The following is a 20305-nucleotide window of genomic DNA, read 5'->3' on the forward strand; positions in this document are numbered from 1 at the left end:
TAAACTCTCATTATTGTTAGTGTCTGTTTTCTCAACACAAACTTGGTGATCTTCAGGAGCCACAGCTGGTCAGGGGATGTGGAAGTGGTCATCGCCATTAGCAGTTCACACAGCCTGTTATCCCTAAGGAGTTCTGCAGTTCCTTTCTGGTTGACTGAAATCCTGGTAGTGTTTCCTGCTGTCCTCTATAGTGAGTTTTGCTGACCATTAAGCCAGCATGACACACCTGTGGATGAACTGTACTGACTGTATCTAAATCAGGGCAATCATTGCCCTTGGTCTCCTCCTTGACAGCTCACGAGCCTGCTCCCTCCCTGCAGTCCTGTATAGACAAGGCAAGGAAAACCAAAACTATGTTGTTCAATATGCTCTCCACTAGGCAACACATGACTATTGAAATTAAAACTTAATAAATGAAATGTAACTAATTAGTACCCAATCCCTCAGCCAAATTAGCCACATTTTGATGTTCAATAGCTACATGTGGCTCATAGCTGCCTATTAGACTATTTCAGAACTCTGAAGAAAGTTCCATCAAACAAGTACTGTTCTAGAAACATGCTTTATGATCTTTCAGCTCACTTAAGATCTTTAGCACCCAAACAAATATATGAATTTTATTTAGAGGTTCTTATTTCACTGTGCTTTACTTTCATTCACAGATTATTCTTTCTCTGTATCAGACCTTGTGACAGATACTCAAACTGGTTGCATTATCATGTTGCTAAAAAATGAGTCTGAAATATACATATATCAATTTACTCTTTGGTGGGTCTGTGGATAGTAACATTTCGGACAAGTTACTTAACCTCTCTGACCCTTGTAGCATTGTTGTGAAGATTAGATTAATTCATGTGTGAGAACCAATTAGTAAACATTCAATAAACGGAAACTATGCACATAGCTATTGGGCCTTTATGATCCTCTCCTAGGAATATCCTTTGGGTCTCACTGTGTAAATCTTTAGAGTCATGTTTAACTAATCATGTCCAAATGTAATATTTTTTGTCTTTTACTATCCACTGGGTTTACTTGTTGGTTTATTGGTACATTCTAATTATTGTTTCTTTTAAAGATGATCTTGGATCCTATCTAGGTTGGCAACCAGATTCATAAGAAGGTATACATCTATATTTCAAACCTGACATTAAGACTTAGGACAGAGCCAGGCACCGGTGGCTCATGCCTGTAATCCTAGCTACTCAGGAGGCTGAGATCTGAGGATCGAGGTTCAAAGCCAGCCCAGTCAGGAAAGTCCATGAGATTCTTATCTCCAATAAATCACTCAGAAAACCAGCAGTGGCACAGTGGCTCAAGTGGTAGCCTTGAGCTGAAGAGCTGAGAGACAATGTTCAGGCTCAGAGTTCAAGTCCCATGACTAACAAAAAAAAAAAAAAAAAGACTTAAGACAGAGCACTGTCCTCTGTCATTAACTGCACTTTCAATATTGGATAGCAGCATTACTTCTATTCTCACTGTGTATTTTCACAACTGTTTCACATTCACGTTTGGTTAATGTCTCAAATAAATACCACATTCAATAAAATCCTGTAATGCAGTGAATTCTAAACTTCATTATACAGAAATGGAAACAATAGGTTTGTTTTTATTTTACTTCTTGTGTGTGTGTGTGCGTGTGTGTGTGTGTGTGTGTGTTTTCTGTTTTTTGCCTTTGGTCACTGTTTTTTGATTTCTGTACCTTTTGTCTTGTATCTACATTTAACGATTTGGGGAAAGTAAGGGGAAGCACAGAAATGGTGGGACAAATGAACTAATTCAGCAGTCATACTCACCAGACACTGTGATGAAAATGAACTATACAACTTGTGGGGGAGGGAGGTTGAGGAGGGGGGAACTGGGAGTAAATAAGGGAAGTGGTTAACACTGTTAAAAAAGAAAAATACTCATTACCTGACCTATGTAACTGTAACCCCTCTGTACACCACCTTTACAATAAAAAATTTAAATAAACATCTAAGATAATGAAAAAGACAAAAAATTAAAACAGTAACGATTGTTCATGTTATCCTTACCCCATCCACAGGTGTTATGGAGGGAAAGGAACTTGGATTTATCACTGACCTTTCCTCTTGGAGCACTGAATCATGGATCATTGTTCTACCTTAGGCTGTCCCTGTCCATTACAGCTCTCAAGTAGCTGAAAGAGATTAACACTTGTCCCCTTCCCTTCACACGTGCCTTCTGCCATACTCAAATCTGTTACACTCTCTTCAAAATATTTCCTTCTTCTACAACCTAAAATCTACAACCTTCCCAAGAACTTCAGATATCGCCCAACTTCTATCGTCAATAACTATCAAGACTCGAAACATTGTTTTAAAAGAATCACTTATGAAAGTTATTCTTCTGCAATTTCTCCTAAATATAGGGCTAACTTCCTATCCAGTACACACACATACACAATATTTTTATATACACTAGTATCCTTAACCATGTATTGTTCATATTTTCATTCACAATATATCTGGCAATATTTCCAAAGTTTTATATGATTTGACTGCTTCAAGTAATCTGGATACAATATTCATATTTCTATTATAAGAGCTAAGATTACATCAGCCGTTTCAGGGAGGCAGTAGAGTTTTTCTGTTGTTGTTTTGCTTTACAATTAAGTGCATTAGGATGGAAAGAATCATCTAAGTTTTCCCATGTAAACTGTGATCAAGCCAAGTTCTTCCCACTCAATTTCTGTGACTGCATTTTTGATACCTCAGCATAGGAGTTATATTTCCATTGAACTGTATTTCATTGCTTTCACCTAGACTTCAGATCTGTTGAAATCTTTATTCTTTAATCCAAATAGTGAACTTTTAGGCTGCAATTCTAACCAATATGATTTTACTCCCATTTAGTTCACCAGAACAACCAACCCCAAAAAGAGCTTGTATGCAGGTGTTCAGAGTCTGAAGGATGAAAAAAAGCGTGCACTTGCTCCAACACATACATACATCTGCTTCCCCTTCTTTCCGGCTTGCAGAAGTCCTGCTCTGGAAATGTGTTCCTTGGGACCCCAGCCTTTGCACCCTTGCCTCCTCTTTTTTAGGTCTTTCTGTTTAGATAAATTACAAGATGGTCAAGATTGATTTTGTTGATAAAACTAAAATTCAACGTGGACAAATACTAATATTTTTCTTCAGCTACTGCAGCACTATGACAGTAACCCAAGGACAGAAAGAGTGTGAAACAAGAGAGATTAAACAGCACATGGAGGTCCCTGAAGAGTCCAAATGAAAAGTATCAATCAGAAACTCATTTAATGAGCCCACTTACTAATCATGCCCAGAGTCAGGATGAATGGAATCGATGCACCTGACTCCTTCTTAAGACCTCTCTTCTATGTATTCCTTTTGTATTTCATTTCCACACCTTTACTTTGGAGGGTATGGCATCATGAATGGAATTCCCAAATTCCAAGTTCCTTCTGCTTTCAAGCAAGTCGTAGACTTTTCACCCACCAAGGTCTTCTAGATCTTTCCATACATAAATAAATGTGTGTAAAAGATACAGTGAGAGAGTTGGATGTGGTAACACGTACCTGTAACTCCAGCACTTGGATGGCTGGAGCAGGAGGATCAAGAGGCCAAGGCCAGCCTGGGACACACAGTGGGACTCTACCTCAAAATGAAAACCAAACCAACCAAACCAAAACCAAACCGACCAACCAAAACCAAACCAAACCAACCAACCAAAAACAAACAAACAAACAAACAAACCTGAATACAGCCAGGAAAATGTTTAGAAATACTAACCAAACTCCAACCTGGTCTTAATCCTCTAATTCAAGATTAGCTTTTTTGTGCTCATGCTACGTGAAAGAAAGAAAATGAGACACACACAGAGGATCGTACAGGTCTTCCTTTGGTTTTGGGTTTTTCACAATCTAAAATCATTGGAATGAGATGAATCTTGGCAGACACAAATTCTTCAGAGAAAAATAATAAATAAGGAAAAGAGGACTGGAAAACAGAGCAGCCTCAGTTGTCATTTTCCCTACCCTTGGTACCTCCCGGGGAAGGGAAAGCATAGAGAGCAGGGAGACCGAAGGACTGAGGGCAATACTGATGTGAAGGGCCCTAGAGGGTGGGTTCTGTCGAATGTATACAAGTTTGTGTGCAGGTGCAATTCTGTAGGATAACTTCCTTGAAACAAAATAATAGGATCAAAGGATCCATAATTTAAAATTTATGGTACACTGGCAATTTGTCCTCTAAAATGACTGCCAATTCATGCCTTAAGCCAGCATATGACATTATATTAATCTCCCAATCATGAGTTTTATAAATTTATATATATATATGTGTATATATATATACACACACACACACACACACACACACACACACACACACACACACACACACACACACACACACACACACACACACATGTGATCTCAGCAACAATCAGAAGCCCAAGTAGGCCGATGGGGACACAGGCATGTGTGAAGTGAGACTCTATCCTAAAAATAACCAGTGAAAAACAGAGCATAGATGTACATGAGGGTCTTGAACTCAGGGTGTGGATGCTGTTCCTGAACTTTTGTGCTCAAGGCTAGCAGACTAGCAGCCTACCACTTAGACCACAGCTCCACTTCTGTGTGTGTGTTGGGGGGGGGGGGGTTAGTTGGAGATAAGAGACTCACAGACTTTCCTACCTTGGCTGGCTTCTAACTGCAATGCTCAGATATCAGTTTCTGAGTAGCTAGGATCATAGGCATAAGCCACCAACACCCAGCATTATGAATATATTTTTAACTTTTTATGTTGTGATGCTGGGCTTGACCTCAAGGCTTTGTGCTTGCTAGACAGGTGTTCTAACCCCAGGCCAGTATTTTTAACTTTTGAGAGTTGGATAGTTAATAAATGCTTTTGCACTATTTATTTTGCTAATTGTGAGGCCTTCTAGCATCTTTTCACATACTTACCATTTGCTTTTCATTTGTGAATGATCTGTTTGGGTTCCTATCTTTTATCCATTGTTGTACTGACTTTCTCTTTTGTTGGTCTGCAGGAGTGTTTTGTGGCTATGGATATGTCTTTCGTTGTGCACATAAGAAAGGCCAGGGTCTTTTTCCTCTCCTTTCATCTCAGGAGGTTAATCGCTGGAGGCTGCATTTCTTCCATGGCTCATCACCCTCCCAGGGGCTTCTCCTTTTCTGCCCTGAGAGTCATGTAAACTGATCTAGTTTCCTAAACTGTAATGGAGACAGAACCTGCTCACATCATATAGTTGGTTCAAGAATGAAATTAAAGAAGAGAAAAACTAGAATAACATCAAAGAAAGTAATTAAAATTTACAATGGCTGAGGTGCTAGACAAACAAGTAATTTAAGGATATGCAAATAAGTGATCTGATATAGTAGGAAAACAATGGGACTGGGAATTATAACATTTGGGGGGACCATACTGGATGGTTTGAACTCCTGGTTGCGACTCTGGTGTCATACCACTGAGCCATGCCTCCAGCTGTTTTTCATTGGTTGTTTTTAGGAGTCTCACTTCACACGTACCTGTGTCCCCATCTGCCTACTCGAGGCTTCTGATTGTTGCTGAGATCATAGGTGCATACCATCATGTCCCACTCCCTTTGTGGAGATGGAATCTCATGGACTTTTCACCTAGGCTGGCCTAACACTGTGATCCCCTCAATCTCAGCCTCCTACATAATTTGCAATGGCAGGTGCACCCCCACTGTACCCAGCTATGAGATGGGAAGAAATCTAATAAACTTTTCTGCCAGACTGGCCTTAAATGATGATTCTCCCACTCTCAACCTTCCAAGTAGCTAGAATTACAGGTATGAGCCTGCAGTGCCCAGCTGGGAATCAAAGCTCTTGTTTCAGAACCTGGTTTTGTCATGAATTCTCACCTTATCCATGTAACACTGTGTTTTTATTTTCCTCATCTGAAAATTGGAGACGAGGGCACATACTGTAGTAGCTGCTGAATGGCATGAAAGGAGAGCATTTGTGAAATATTTCCTGTCAAATGTGAACCACTACACAAATAGTAAAGGAATTGACTAGTTAGAAGCAGAAAAATTTTATTTCTATCAAATGGAGAAGTACAAATCAGTCTTCAGGCAAGATAAGCAAAATAACCAATAATACAATTAATTATCAGCTAGGGTAGGACACACACAAAACAGACAACTGGTTTTGATACTTTGAATTAAGCACACAGACCCAAATCAAGAGGGCTGACAGCTGTGGCACAGAGGGAAAGCTCTGACTCATCGTAAACACAAGTCTCTTGGGAAACTGGAGCTGACATTTCACAAGACAGTAAACCGAAAACCAGGTGGCACTGGGTTAGGAGACTGGCTTGAACTCAGGAGCAATCACAGTGAAATGCTACTATAACTCAACAATTCCCCCAGAGATCTGCTCATCTAAAAACCATGAATGTGTAAAAATCAGTAGTACAAATTCTCTTAACACTAGAAAAGCCCTCTGAGAAGTTCATATTCTATGGCACTTTACATTGTGTCTTCCCTTTTCTCTAAATTAAATACAAAATCATTTGTACCCCAGGGAAAAATCTATGACATAGGTCAGTTCTTTTGAAAGAAAAGACCTTTTGTTTAAAGAAGATACTTAGCTTCCTACAAAGGCATAATCACCAGGAGCGGACACATGAAGACAGTGGCCCCCTTGACACACATGCTTTACCCTATCTGTCTCATACCACACACACAAAGATCAAATTGAGAAACACCCTGGAGCACACAGATAATAGCATTTATTCTGGCAAGAAAGGTGCAATTTGTTGCCACAAAGATAAGGTATGGCATTTATGGGCAATTTTAATTTGTTATGTTTCAACACAGGCAGGAAGCAGGTTTGCCTTCATAGTTGAAATATGGCTTCATGGTTTTCCAGTACTGGCACATGTTCCTCAGCTAGAAACCAGGCTAGGTAGGTTATACATAAAGATTAGTAACAACTTAAGACCAGATGATATTCTCATATTAAAATAAGAAACTGTTGCTGTGTTCTTCTCTTGTGACCCCAGGCAGACTGGGAATTAACTTCAACTGGAAGAGGATAGAGAGAAAGCAACTCACACTATGAGTAGAAGTCTCCTACAAACCGCCTTGCCAGCAAGCTGAGTTACAGAAAGACATTGTCAAATGGGAGCTGAAGAAATTAAACTTATCCACTAGACTAGAAAGCCTGTGAATCCCCAGTACAGATAAGACACGTGGTCCCTCTTACACTATATGCAACTACTGCCACCACCCACCAACTGCCATTTCGTCACCAGAGCTCTGTGACTCAAGAATCCAAGCTGAAGCAAACACACTGTTTTACCAATTCATGACTGGAAAGCCCAGTCCAGGGAAAGGCAGAGAAAAGGCCTGTGGGATTTCCTGAGGAATCCCTATAGCTACAGGAAAACAAGTGTTTAAATAAATAAGATTGTTTCCATGTTTAAAGACAAGGAGACAAGATAATCAAGTTATCTATTACAGCAGGAAATGGTTGACAATTTAGGTGATGCATGTGTGTATAACACAGAAGAAATACCAAAAGTGCCAACAACTCAATACATCCAGAAATGTGTCTTCTTTCAGGTTAAACAAAGGGCTCCAGCAAGCTTCAGCAAACTCTTAGCTGAAGTCAAAGATGGGACTCAGGTTCTGGAACTAATTTGAAAAACAAAAAAAAAAAACTTATTTATGAGTCTTTTATTTTTTGTTGGTAGCAATGGGATTTGAACAAAGGGCCTTTCACTTGCTAAGCAGGTTCATTTCCACTTGAGCCATATCTGCCCCCCTTCTTAATCCCCCATCCCATTTTTGCTTTAGTTTTTATGGTGTTTTTTGTTCAGTCTCATGTTTTAACCTGGGCCAGATACCAAACTGTAACCCTTCTACCTATACTTCCCATCGAGCTGAGTTTACTTGCTTAGTTATTTAGATGGGGCCTCACTAATTTCATGCTGAGGCTCACTTTAAGCTCTGACTCCACCACAGCTGAGATGATAGGCATGAGCACCCAGCCTATACAGCATCTGTTAAGAATTGTTCTGTCTCAGTATTTTTAATTGTGGAGAAAGCCCTTGCAGCAGGACCTTGAGTTCTTCCCCACTCCACCTGGCATTTCTTACCACTTGCCTTTGCTTCTCAACAGAAGACCCAACTATGATTTTGATGACACTGGAGTTCGTCCGAGGCAAGCTATGAGAAAGAGTGTTCAGGGAAGAGCACCCTGAAGAAGACAGGAAGCAAATCTCCCCTGGTTACCGCCATAGTTGTTGCATGAGAAGTGGAGGGCTAGGGTAATAGATAGGGTGGCCCTCGGAACCATGTTAATGTGGTAGGGAATATTACAAGGATAGTGTTACAAAAGTCAGTGGTTACCACATGTTCCATATTCTGAAAGATGAGTTTATCATCAGGGCCCTGTTTGAGGAGTAAAAGTGAGGGAGTGACCAGTTTATGAGCAGCTCCACAGAGCCTAGACCTCTCTGTGGGGAAGCACGGTAGGAAGGGCTGAAGGGTAAAGGCTCTGCAGGCTTGCAGCACAACAGACACCAAAAGGGCATGCAAGACACATTAGCCTGGGCCCAGTCTGGCCTGTCCAGCCTTTTATTGATAGATGAAGACTTAAGGAGGCCTCTGAACCTCTTAGCAGCTTCCTTTGCTTAACAAGGGGAGAGAAAGGAACAATCTCACAAGTCCCTTCAGTGAACTTGGCCATTCTTATGTGGCCACAAGCAGAATTGAGCAACTTCAGAGGCTTGAGTTGCCTGGAACAAGACACAAGCAGTAAATAGCCAGGAAAAAGCTCAGGAAAATCAAACTGGAACATGAGTCCAATTGATATTGGCAGCAGGGTCCAGCCAAGACACGCACAACCTGGGCCTGTCTTCTCTGTTTAGAAGAGAAGGATCCTAAAGATTCCTTGAGGTATGTGTAATGATCCTGAAAGTATACATTTAATTCAACAGGCCTTCAAGACATGGTTCAAAAAGAACTGTATTGATTCTATCAGCTTCGTGTAGTTGTAACCCCTCTGTATATCAACTATACAATAACAATTTTTTTAAATGGCACCTATCATCAATTGTAAATAAATACAGCAGTGTTTCCAAGTTCCCAGTAAAATAGGACAGATGTTTAGATTGTGGGAAGCAACTTGAATTAGGAAGTGGAAAGAACCAAGTAGTACAAGGTCTAGTTGGACTGTGAAAAGCCCATCCAAGGTATTCACTTTGCTTAACTGTGAAGGAACTACATGTATGACACTAGAAGAAAAAAATAAAAGCAAGAAAAGATATTCCTTTAATTTTACTTCTGCCCAAACAGTTTCAAGTTAACTTTTATTTTTATAAAATCACTTAGGAAAAAATTAACAAGTTTATTGAAGAAAATCAGATTTTTTTTTTCCCCTCCCCCCCGAAAATCAGATTTTCTTAAGACCATTGAACACAAAACAAGCATACTCTTTCAAAGCCAAAGGGAAAGATGTTTGTTTCTTCCTGGTCTTGCCTAACAAAAGACTCTCAACCACTGGGAGATCTCAGCAAAGCAACTTCTGCTGAAACTCACTGAGTAACCCCATGTTGATGATCATCTGCTTGGCTTGGCAAAGGGAAGAGAGAGGGAAGGATGCAGGAGAAGAGGATGAAATCAGGGATCTGGTCCTTTCCCATTCTTCTCTCAGAAATTCCAGAAGCAATGCCCCCAGAGGAAGTGAAGAAAGTCATCTGAAGATTAAAAAAAAAAAAGCACATATTCTCCTCTTTTGAGTCATCTGTAATAACTTCAAGTCTACTTTTCCCAGTTTGCAGTTGTGTCTATGACAATATTACTCTAAATTGTACAAATTCTCCTTCCCTGTCAGAATTATATGCAGGAAATATACTTAGTTACCCAGGAAACCCAAACTTCATCTACTTGATTTCACCTAGTCCCCGTCAGTTGGCACCAAAACGCAATTCATCTAAAGTGCTCAGAGTTTGATATACTAATGCACTGGTGTTTTAGACCTGAACTGGATGTGTGCAGTAAAGAACACTAAAAAGTAAACAACTGCATTTCTCTGGGGTTAAGGGGATGGGATGAACACTGGTCTGCATTTCCCCCATGAAAGCTAAGCAACAACTTGTATAAAGAGACAAATAAAGCAGAACCAGAAAAAATTTGGGCACTATTATAATATAGAAAGATTCTTTACTGTATAGAATATGCATGGCAGTGAAAAGACTCGAGCCCCTTGGGGGAATCTTCCAAAAGTTGTGTTGTGTTTTAATACCACTAAAGTGCTGAAATAGTTTCCATTTTCCTTTACCCATTTGAACATTTTGACAGAAGACACCAACCATTCAAAGATGCTCCCTTGGAAACAAGAATCATGTCTGAAAAAGGGATATAAATTCGTAAGGCAGCAAGAAAAACCTTCACTGTTCTTCCCAGAGGAAAGCAAGAATTATTTAAGGTGGCCACCAAGTCTGTAAACCGGGAACATCTTTCAACAAATGGTTTATCGATGCAATGAAAGACAAAGTAATGATACCTTTATTTCTAGACTTTATGGTCACCCCACAGACTACATCTTTGGGCAAGAATAGGGGGATTTTTATATTCCCTTAATCCTACTCAACCTACATATACCTAGTGCAACATTTTCCTCTACCCCACAGGCTCTATCCTCCTCACTATCATCTCTCTGAGTCACTCACAGAAGAAAAACACCATTGGCATCTGTATCTAGCAGCATGTTCAAAATTCATTTTGTCTTAAGTAAAAAAAAAAAAAGAAAAGCTTAACGATTCCATAAGTCCAGTAATTCCATGGAGTCCTATTACTCTTTTTGTATATAATATATGATTATTATTCAACATTTCCATCAGTGAGGATTTCCTGTATTTCCTGAGGATTCCCTAAGACTTTTGGGACTCTTTCATATAATAAACAGTGAGCCCATGAGTATGACTAGCTATTTAAAGTAAGACCTTCCATGTGGCTTAGTTTCTGGTGCATGAAGAAATTCAATACAATCCGCTTGTTCTCAGTACATAAAACGAGGAAATTGCAGGGAGGAGGGAAGGTAATGCAATAATCATCTGTATTATTTAGTAGCCTCGTAAGCCAAAAGATAGAGCAGGGACATAAAGCAGGGATGCAGAGACGGTGTTACTCTACTAGGCAGGAGGGAAAAAGGATATGAGGGCACAGTCAGTCAAGGCAGAAGCAGCCATTGGGTATAATTAGCTTCAATTCAATAATTACCGCAGGGTTACACAGCAGAGAACTGAGACAAGCTGGGGCTGGAACCCTGGGTGTCCTCAGGTTTGCTGGTGATATGGTTCGGCAGCTTTTGGAGGAAGGGGAGAACCACAGGCGACCACCCTCACATGCAGAAAGGCCTCGGTCTCAACAGGGTAGACATTTGAAATCCAGCCTGTATTTGCTTTCTTGTGAAGGGCTTGACACATGTACAAAGTCACTTTCTTTTGGAAGGTCCTCTTCATGAACTCCTCACACTGGATAGTTTTCCTATCACCTTACCATTTGGATTAGAACAGATGCTACAAGCTCTCTCAGCTAGCTTCTAATGTGGACACAGCACCGATACTACACACATGATTGTATGAATGATCACATCTTTCTGATTGTTCCACTGGGCAAGCTCAGTATGCTTGTTTGGACTGAATAGGTGTGATCTTGTTGGAGAAAAGTGAGTAAACGTAAGGCCAGATCTTGTTAGTCTCGGTCCCGGAAAACTGGTGGAGAACTCCTCGGCTCCTGAAAAACAGTCCATTCACAAATTATGTCAGTTTCTTTTTAACAGGTAGTAGGTTAGATGAAGCTCCAGGAAGATCTCATAGTGTCTGTTCCACATCTCTTCAAGTGCCCAATACCTACTTCTAATGTTCAAGTGCTTCTGTTGGGTACATGGAAACATGTATTTGCCAGGATGTGCCTTATGGTCTCCCCTTCATAGGAGTGACCCCTAATCGGCCTTAATAACTACTTTTCAAATAATTGGCAAATTTTGCTTCTCAGAAATCCTCTCTCCTTGCAACAATCATGGAACCCAGGATGCATCACAATAAGATCAGAATATCTGAGCTAAAGGTTGGCTAAATGGTGGGGTGGGGGAGTCTAATAGTCAAGAAATTGATTATGGCACAATGTATAAACTGCTGTTCTGGATGTCACCAGCATAATTTTCTAAGCTGCATGCTGCTTAGAAACTTTTAGTTTGTTGACAATGCAAAAAAGAAAAATCGAGATTCCTCTTCATCCCCCAGAGCACCAGATTTCTGCCTCTCAACAACAACAAACAAACAAACAAAAAAACAGCAGGAATTTTTTTGCCACTGGGCCTACATGGCCTTGTGTTTGTAATTGGATAGATCAGTCTAGAAGCCTAAAGTCCCACATTCCCCATCAGGCCTAAAACTTTCCTCCCTTTTAAGGCAGAGCTGGGGGTAAGCACATATTCAGCCCTAGACTCATTTCTAATAACTGCTCAGTCCTTGTAACCATTTTACTATATAACCTCAAGTTTACCATTTTAATTTTTCTCTATTAAACTCCTTACAAACACATCAAAACCACATTTTTTAAATGGATGAGTTCAAAATATAGATTATCTCAGTTAATTAATTAGAGAAGTAAAAGAGATGGTGGGTATATAATAGCTCTGGGATGTGCCTCATATTCATCTAAGATCCTGCATTCAAATCCCAGAACTGGAAGAAAAAGAAACAGTCATTCATAGCTGCAATTTTATATCCAGAACAGACAGAGATGATTGAGTTGAAGTCCTTATGTTCTAAAAGTTCCTGAATAAAACACTACATTTTATCTCCCACATATTAACCCTAACATTTCATCTGCCTTTGGGATGGAGGGGTAATGGGCCTCTAAGATTTATCTCGCTTGAAGAAACACTGTTCATCTCAGCCCAATGACTTTGCCAATGACTTTGGTCCTTTGCCACGAGATTAGGGAAGCACACTCACTTGTATAGTTCGATGACTGGTTTTGCTGCATCTTTGTACCGTCTTAGCCTAGCAGCAACTGCTTCAGGTTTATCATCCTCCTGTTGGACTAATGGTTCCCCAGTGATATCATCAATCCCCTATAAATACCAGAGAAACTGGTTAATATGACCAACAATTTGGGCCTTTCCACAGGTCAGACCTTTCCAACCATATGATGGGCAGGCCTGCGATCTCAGTGTGTTAACCTTATTTCCTGAGAGTTGACATTAAAGCTTTAATAACTGTTTACATCTTTCTAAACATGCTCTGGTGCTGTTGATACATGGCACTTTCAGTTACATCTCAATGCCAGGCAACTTCCTCCAGCAGCAGACCTTCAGACAATAGCACTCTGGCCCCTAAACTTTTCCAAAACTACCCTGTCTTCTGAAGCTGGGTCCTTAATATGGAAATTTTTTTTTGTGAAAAGACATTTCGCTACAGTCTTCTGCCAGTTTTCAGGTAGTGTCTCTAAAACTTATCTTAGATTATTCAAAGACCTGTTATCAAATAACAACATAGCTTAAAGTATATTAAAATAGGCAGAATACAACTTAATTTTTCTGAATCTTTGGTCAATCTAGAAAATGTACCTACTTGCCACTAGCAAAATGGACACATCAGAACTTTGCTCCTGTGTCCACAGCCGTTAACCTGCCAGAGGAGACTCACAAGAAATAAATCTGTCAGAAGCAGGCTGGAGCAGAACCAAAAGGCTCTAACAACTCAAATGGCTAATCAGAAACTGACCATAAATTTGAAACACAATGAAATTCCATTACCGGTCAGGCCCTTGGGTATATATGACTTACACTCGTGAGTTACTGTAAGCCACATAATTATCCCATGTGTATTCCATGCTTGTTAGACTCTTCACAGGAGAGATGAGGATGGGAGATGGCTGTATACCACATAAAAGTCCCATACCCTATTCGTTATATTACTTAGAAGCACAATGTTCAGAATTCATTAAGGATTTCAGAGTAGCAGCAAATACCACATGACTTCTAGAAGGAACAAAATCCCAGGAAGGAATACCACCTTCCGGTGGGGGGAAGGGTAATGGCTGCCTTTGCCTCATCAGCACGTCCAACTGTTGTCTTTGGAAGTAGTATTATAATTGCAGCTGTTCATTTAGAGATAACTTCAGAGAGTAACTATCTCAGCAGTAAAGCTTTTCGTATTTTTAAGTAATTTTTCCATCAATAGATTTGGACAACACCAAAAGTGAAGTAGAATTTGAATTTTCAGAACTTCTCCCCAATCATTTTATTTTCCTATTGAAATAACTTCTTAGGCTAGACATGAAATAGGGACCTAGCCCTGCTTTGCTGCACACCCTATATTCCAGCTACTAGGGGAGGATGCAGCAGCTCAAGCAACATGACAAGGTTTAGATGGATCTAATAATGGAACAGAACTATGTGCATTTTTTTCAGAGAAATCTTCAAAAGGAGACAGTGCTTGGACTCATTAGGAACAGTGAAGCTAACGTAGCCCCATAAAGAAATTTTCTGCAAAAATAAATATTCCATCTATACTCAGGTCTGACCTTTTTCCATTAAGTCTATCCATTAAGACACAATCCCCTTTCATCTCCAAATAATAATAAAAAGTGCCATCTACCACTGAATAGCCACAGTTAAGCACTATGAGGTAGAATTTATGTTCTGGTTGAATCTGTATCTGGGAGTTAGATAGTCTCTGAAAGAAACATGAAGCAGAAATGGTCTATGCCAGATGTGTGGCATATAATCCCAGCATTTTGGAGTTTATGAGGCTAACAGCTTAATATTGGGTAGAGTAATTAACTGGAATGCCTGAAGACCCTAGTGTTTTATATTTTTTAATGTGTCTTTAAGCAATGAAGATGTACTTTTAGCAGTCTATTCATAGCCCCTCCTCACTTTCAAATGTTTGCCGTTTTTCTTGTCTAGCTTGTGAAAGCTCTTTGTATGTCTATTCTTACATGTACATGAGGTGGGTTGAAGTCCAGGTTATACACTCGTCCGCTAGGAGGATGAATCCAACGTCGGCTAAGTCGATCTTTAAGTGTTTCAAATGGAATGTTCAAACTGATCACTAAATCCAGGTCACAGATTCTGTCCAGGGCTTCAGCCTGTACTAATGTCCTCGGAAAACCTAAATGCCAAAACAGAACACTATCAATTGCAAGACACTGACCAATAAGTCCTTGAAATATTTTTAGTGACAGAATAATCAAATAGACATACAGTTCAAATCTTAGAAGAAATATTCAAAGAAAACATGCTAGATAGCCTCGCTTCTGCTGTGGGAAAGTTCGAAGACTAAGAAGTCATGTGATAAGAGGAGAAAGTACACCGAGCCACACAGGGCTCTTGACCCAGCTTTGCTTTTGACTACCTGTGTAACCTTAGGTTGTATCATCTGATTCTTCTGCTGAAGAAGAGAAAGGAGAAAATCATTTCTGTGTCCTTTTAAATCTATTGATCTGTAAGTTTATTGTTGTTACTTTGTATATATCATTCTTAAATTTCCACAAATAATCATATATACATATATTAAAGCATAAGGCAGTCAAAATAAAGTAAATTCTTTTACCTACCTTTGCAGGTTAGCCGAGGTAGACAGTATGGGGTTTTTTTGGTTTGTTTGTTTGTTTTTCCCAGTTGTGGTGCCTGAACTCTCGGCCTGGGCGCTGTCCCTCAGCTCTTCAGCTGAAGGCTAGCGCTCTACCACCTGAGCCACAGCGCCACTTCTGGCTTTTTTTTCTGCTTATGTGGTGCTGAAGAATCGAACCCAGGGCCTCATGCATGTGAGGCAAGCACTCTACCACTGAGCCACCTTCCCAGCCCATGTTTATTTTTAAGACATGGGGTCTCACTATGTTATCCAGACTCTTTAAACTTAAGGGTAAAAGCTATATTACATGACTTTAAATTAAACACACACACACACACACACACACACACACACACACACACACACACACACACACACACACACACACACACACACACACACACAAGAAATGTCTACTTTTTAAAAATTTTGTGCCAGTCCTGGGACTTCAACTCAGGGCCTGGGCACTATCCCTTAGCTTTTCCTTGAGTCTAGCACTCTACCACTTGAACCACAACACCACTTCTAGCTTTTTTGCTGGTTAATTAGAGGTTAAGAGTTTCACATACTTTTCTGCCTGGGCTGGCTTTAAACCACAATCTTCATATTTCAGCCTCCTGAGCAGCTGGAATTACAGGCATGAGCCAGCAGTGCCTGGCTCCAGGACTGGCCTATTTTAAATCTAATTCCAGTTTGGTTGAGATGTGATAGAGAGTCATTACTTTTATCCTAAATAAATCACTCCAGCTAGTCTGCTTCAGTAAAAACCCTTTCACAACTAACATCACTTTTTCCCCCCTCATTCTTCATATTCCAGTTAAGAGTCAAATAACCAGTAGATGGAAAGCTAAAAGGAAAAATGTCATGAGACCCAATATCCAGAAGACAAATTGTAATTAAGTCCAGATGAAGAAACCAGATTATTTCATCATGGGACGTGTTAAGAGAATAATATAAAATAAGTTCTGGTTGCCCTGTAACTCTGAATTCAAAGAACTCCTTTTCCCACTGTGAGAAGTTAGTTGCTCAAATACAAAGGTGCTAGACTCTACACTGAAATCCCAGAGTGGCATGAATGCCAAGTGAGTGATTCCAGCATGCTCACTCTGCTGCACATGACAAACTCACACAATGGCTGCCTCATGCCCAGCTCCAGACACCTACTGCTTACCAGAAACTGTGGCAAATTCTTCCCAGGGCTCTCTTCTAACCCTCCTTATTGCCTGTCAGCCATTCACACAAAGCTGCCCTTCTGCTGACTGTCAGGTCTTGCCTTGTCCTGGACCCACTTCAAGGTAGCAAGTGGAGCCAGAAAGATGTCCATAGCCAACAACCAAGGCCACCAAGAAAACACACTTTTTAAAGTAATGGCATTCAATGTGACTGCCCATAGGAGTACAGACTTTTAAAACTTCTATTTGACAAGGTATATTTGACAGGAAATATATTGGTGAGTATAAAATAATAATATACTATTATTATATTATTACACTGAAATGATTATATTATTATAATGGATTGTTATAGCATAATAGTATATTAATACCATACACTCAGCAATGTACTGTAAGTGCACACAATTTATACATCATCTGTATATTGAAAATGTAAAATAAGATTCAATCTATTTTTTTTACTGATAAATCTTAGAGAGAATTTTAGAGATAATTCCTTAAAATACATTGGTTCTAAGCCAGGCACCAGTGACTCACACCTATAATACTAGCTACTCAGGAGGCTGAGATCTCAGGATCATGGTTCAGAGCCAGCCCAGACAGGAAAGTCTGTGAGACTCTTATCTCCAATAAACTACTCAGAAAAAAGCTAGAAGTGGGGCTGTGGTTCAAATGGTACAGCACTAGCCTTGAGCACAGAAAGGTGGACAGAGCCCAGGCTCTGAGTTCAAGCCCCACAACCAGCAATAAATTTAAATGTACACACACACACACACACACACACACACACACACACACACACACACACACACACACACAGGTTCTCAGCCACAGTCTCCTCCTGTGTTTTATCAACATTAGCTGCTGCTCTATCAGGAAAATATTATCCTTTGGATAGAGAGTAAGAGCTAAAAACAAAAAAATACTAAGAAAGAACAAGGAGCTGTAAAAGAAAATATCACAATATTCGCCCCAACAAATGATCAATAAAAGCTGTAAAAGAGAATATCACAATAATCACTCCACAAATGATCAATCTAATTTCTGTGTGTGGGGAGGGTGTAAAGTGGCCTGCTCAGCTCCAAGTGTTTCTGTCCTGTGAGGCCCTCTGGAGGAGGGAAGCGTGACTGCACACAGAAAGAACTGAATTTCAGCCTACATTCAGGCTTGCATTTCAAAAATGTGTTTCTAGGAGGCTCTCACATTGAAACCTGCTAATAATTACAGAGAATAAAGCTAGTATCTGGGAAGTCCTTTGTTAGGACAAAGGCTAATCATCCTCTCCTCTCACTGCCAGAACAGGATTAAGTTTAGAAATCCATGGAAAAAGACAAAAGCCTGAACATAAGGAAATCTACCATAAAAGACTGATGGTGTTAATACTGTTTAGTTGAAACCAATGTTACGACTTAGAAAAGAAACCAGCAATCCCACTTTTGGGCATTTACCCAAACGATCACAAACAAGGCCATACTAAAGCTACCAGCACAACTATGTTTATCGCAGCATTATTTACAGTAGCTAAGATATGGAACCACCCAGATGCCCCTCAGTAGATGAATGGATCAAGAAAATGATATAGATATAGATTAGATTAATTCTATTCCTCCATCAGAAAGAATGACACCTCCCCATTTGTTAGGAAATGGAAAGACTTGGAAAAAATTGTATTAAGTGAAATAAGCCAGGCCCAAAGAAGCACAGGTCCCATGGTTTCCCTTATCTGTAATAACTAGTATATATCTAGGACAAGCAGAAAAGATCAAAAGCTATGTACATATGACCATATAAGAGGAAGCTAAGCAAAATGAACCCCAAGATAGGAATACAAGAAGTTTTATCTTTCTTGCTGTTGTTTCTCATGTATTTATAATGTACTTAATATGTGATTTTTTTTTGTTTCTTTTGTATGTTCTTCCCCCATGATACAACCCCTGTTTTCACAGTATTTGATTCCGGTGCCCTACATCTTGTATATACATTTTTCTAGTTTGGGGAGGGGAAGGGAAATAACAAAATGTTGAAATAAGGATACAGGTTGACCCATTGTAACAATGAGATGTACAAGAAAACGAACTTTACAACTTTGTGGGGAGGAGTTGGGGAGGTGGGGAGGGAAGGGATGGTAGAGGAAAAACAAAGGAGGAGGTAACAATGCTTGATAGGAAATTACCCTACTCATGTAACTGTAACCCCTCTGAACAGTATCTTTACAATAAAAAATACATACTAAATAAAGAAAGAAAAGAAAAAATTGATTTCACTGAAAAAAAAAAGAAAAGAAACAATGACAACAAAGTTCTTCTACAGCTTCATGGTTTCACCCTCTGAAAGAACACAATAAAAATCACCAAGAAGATTAAACACAAACAAACAAATGATCACAGATGTTCAGAGCCCATCACAGGACTTTACTTAAAGTGGAACATTTAAAAGTAAGTCCAAGCTTTAGGTATTTTTGCAATAAAAGACAATACTTGTATTTTTCCAACTTTTCAGTGACAGTAATAGGAAGAACAATATACTAAAATACTTGTTTATCAGCCTGCATGTTCCTGCTCTTCCAAGCAGGTACAAACCACTCTCAACAACAAGTTGTGTTTACTTCAAATCCTGGAAAATGAGTACTGGGAAGGAAGGTCCCCAGCAGAGGCACATTTTCCAGATGACCTCTCGCTTAGTTCTGTCTGTGCCATTCCTTACATCTAGCAAAAGTGGTACAGGAGGGGAGAAGCCATGGTATATTCAAGTGGACAGTTACCAGAAGGCACTGTGCACCTGAGAAAAGCAGCCCTGCCCCTACAGACACACTCAGATTTCAGCACACAATGTTAGCTATTGGTACAGGCTTTGGGACCAGACACTTGCAAATTCCAGTGCCCACTCTATCTAGCCCAACTGTAAGAATTGCAAGTTTTATCCTGATCAAGTTTCATCTCTCATCCTGTGTGCTTTGGGTGTAAACTAAGGGCTACATACACAGGCTACACACACAGGAGGGTGGTTTAAGCAATAGTACTTTGTGTGTGTGTGTGTGTGTGTGTGTGTGTGTGTGTGTGTGTGTGTGTGTGTGTGTGTGTGTATGGGCGTGCGTGCGCGTGTGCATGCTGGTCCTGAAGCTTTAACTCTGGGCTTGGGTGCTGTCCCTCAGCAGCTTTGGCTCAAGGATAGCACTTTACCACTTGAGCCACAGTGCCACTTCGGCTTTTCCTGAGTAGTTGATTGGAGATAAAGAGTCTTGAAGACTTTCCAGCCCATGCTGGCTTCAAACTACAATCCTCCCATCTCAGCCTCCTGGGTAGCTAGGATTACAGGCATGAGCCACCGGTGACATGGATGGGGAAAGAGTTTGTTTCCTCCGAAGCCTCTCTGCCTGCCTTTTCTGCAGAGCACTGTCTTCTCTTTTTCACATGCTCTTCTCTCCTTCGCATGCTATTTTCCAATTTTTCTCATAAGGACATCAGTTATAATGATCTAGCTCTTGAGAGATATCCCTAAATTCGG

At 40.0% G+C, this 20305-nt stretch overlaps 1 protein-coding gene across 4 annotated transcripts in view; it reads right to left on the reverse strand.

Moving 5' to 3' along the window:
* Window positions 1–6046: 6046 nt before the first annotated feature.
* Ak4 (adenylate kinase 4) overlaps window positions 6047–20305 on the reverse strand; it is a 70783-nt gene continuing 56524 nt past the window's right edge. For all 4 annotated transcript variants that reach the window (XM_070025823.1, XM_070025825.1, XM_070025826.1 and 1 more), the window contains 3 exons: window positions 14992–15164; window positions 13002–13120; window positions 6047–11775 (listed from right to left, as the gene is read on the reverse strand). In XM_070025823.1, the coding sequence (XP_069881924.1) occupies window positions 11661–11775; window positions 13002–13120; window positions 14992–15164 (407 nt within the window). In that variant the 3' untranslated portion in view covers window positions 6047–11660. The remainder of the gene's footprint in view (window positions 11776–13001; window positions 13121–14991; window positions 15165–20305) is intronic.

This window comes from Dipodomys merriami, unplaced genomic scaffold (genome assembly GCF_024711535.1).
Source record: "Dipodomys merriami isolate MVZ:Mamm:240054 unplaced genomic scaffold, mDipMer1.0.p SCAF_172, whole genome shotgun sequence".
Classification (NCBI taxonomy): domain Eukaryota; kingdom Metazoa; phylum Chordata; class Mammalia; order Rodentia; family Heteromyidae; genus Dipodomys; species Dipodomys merriami.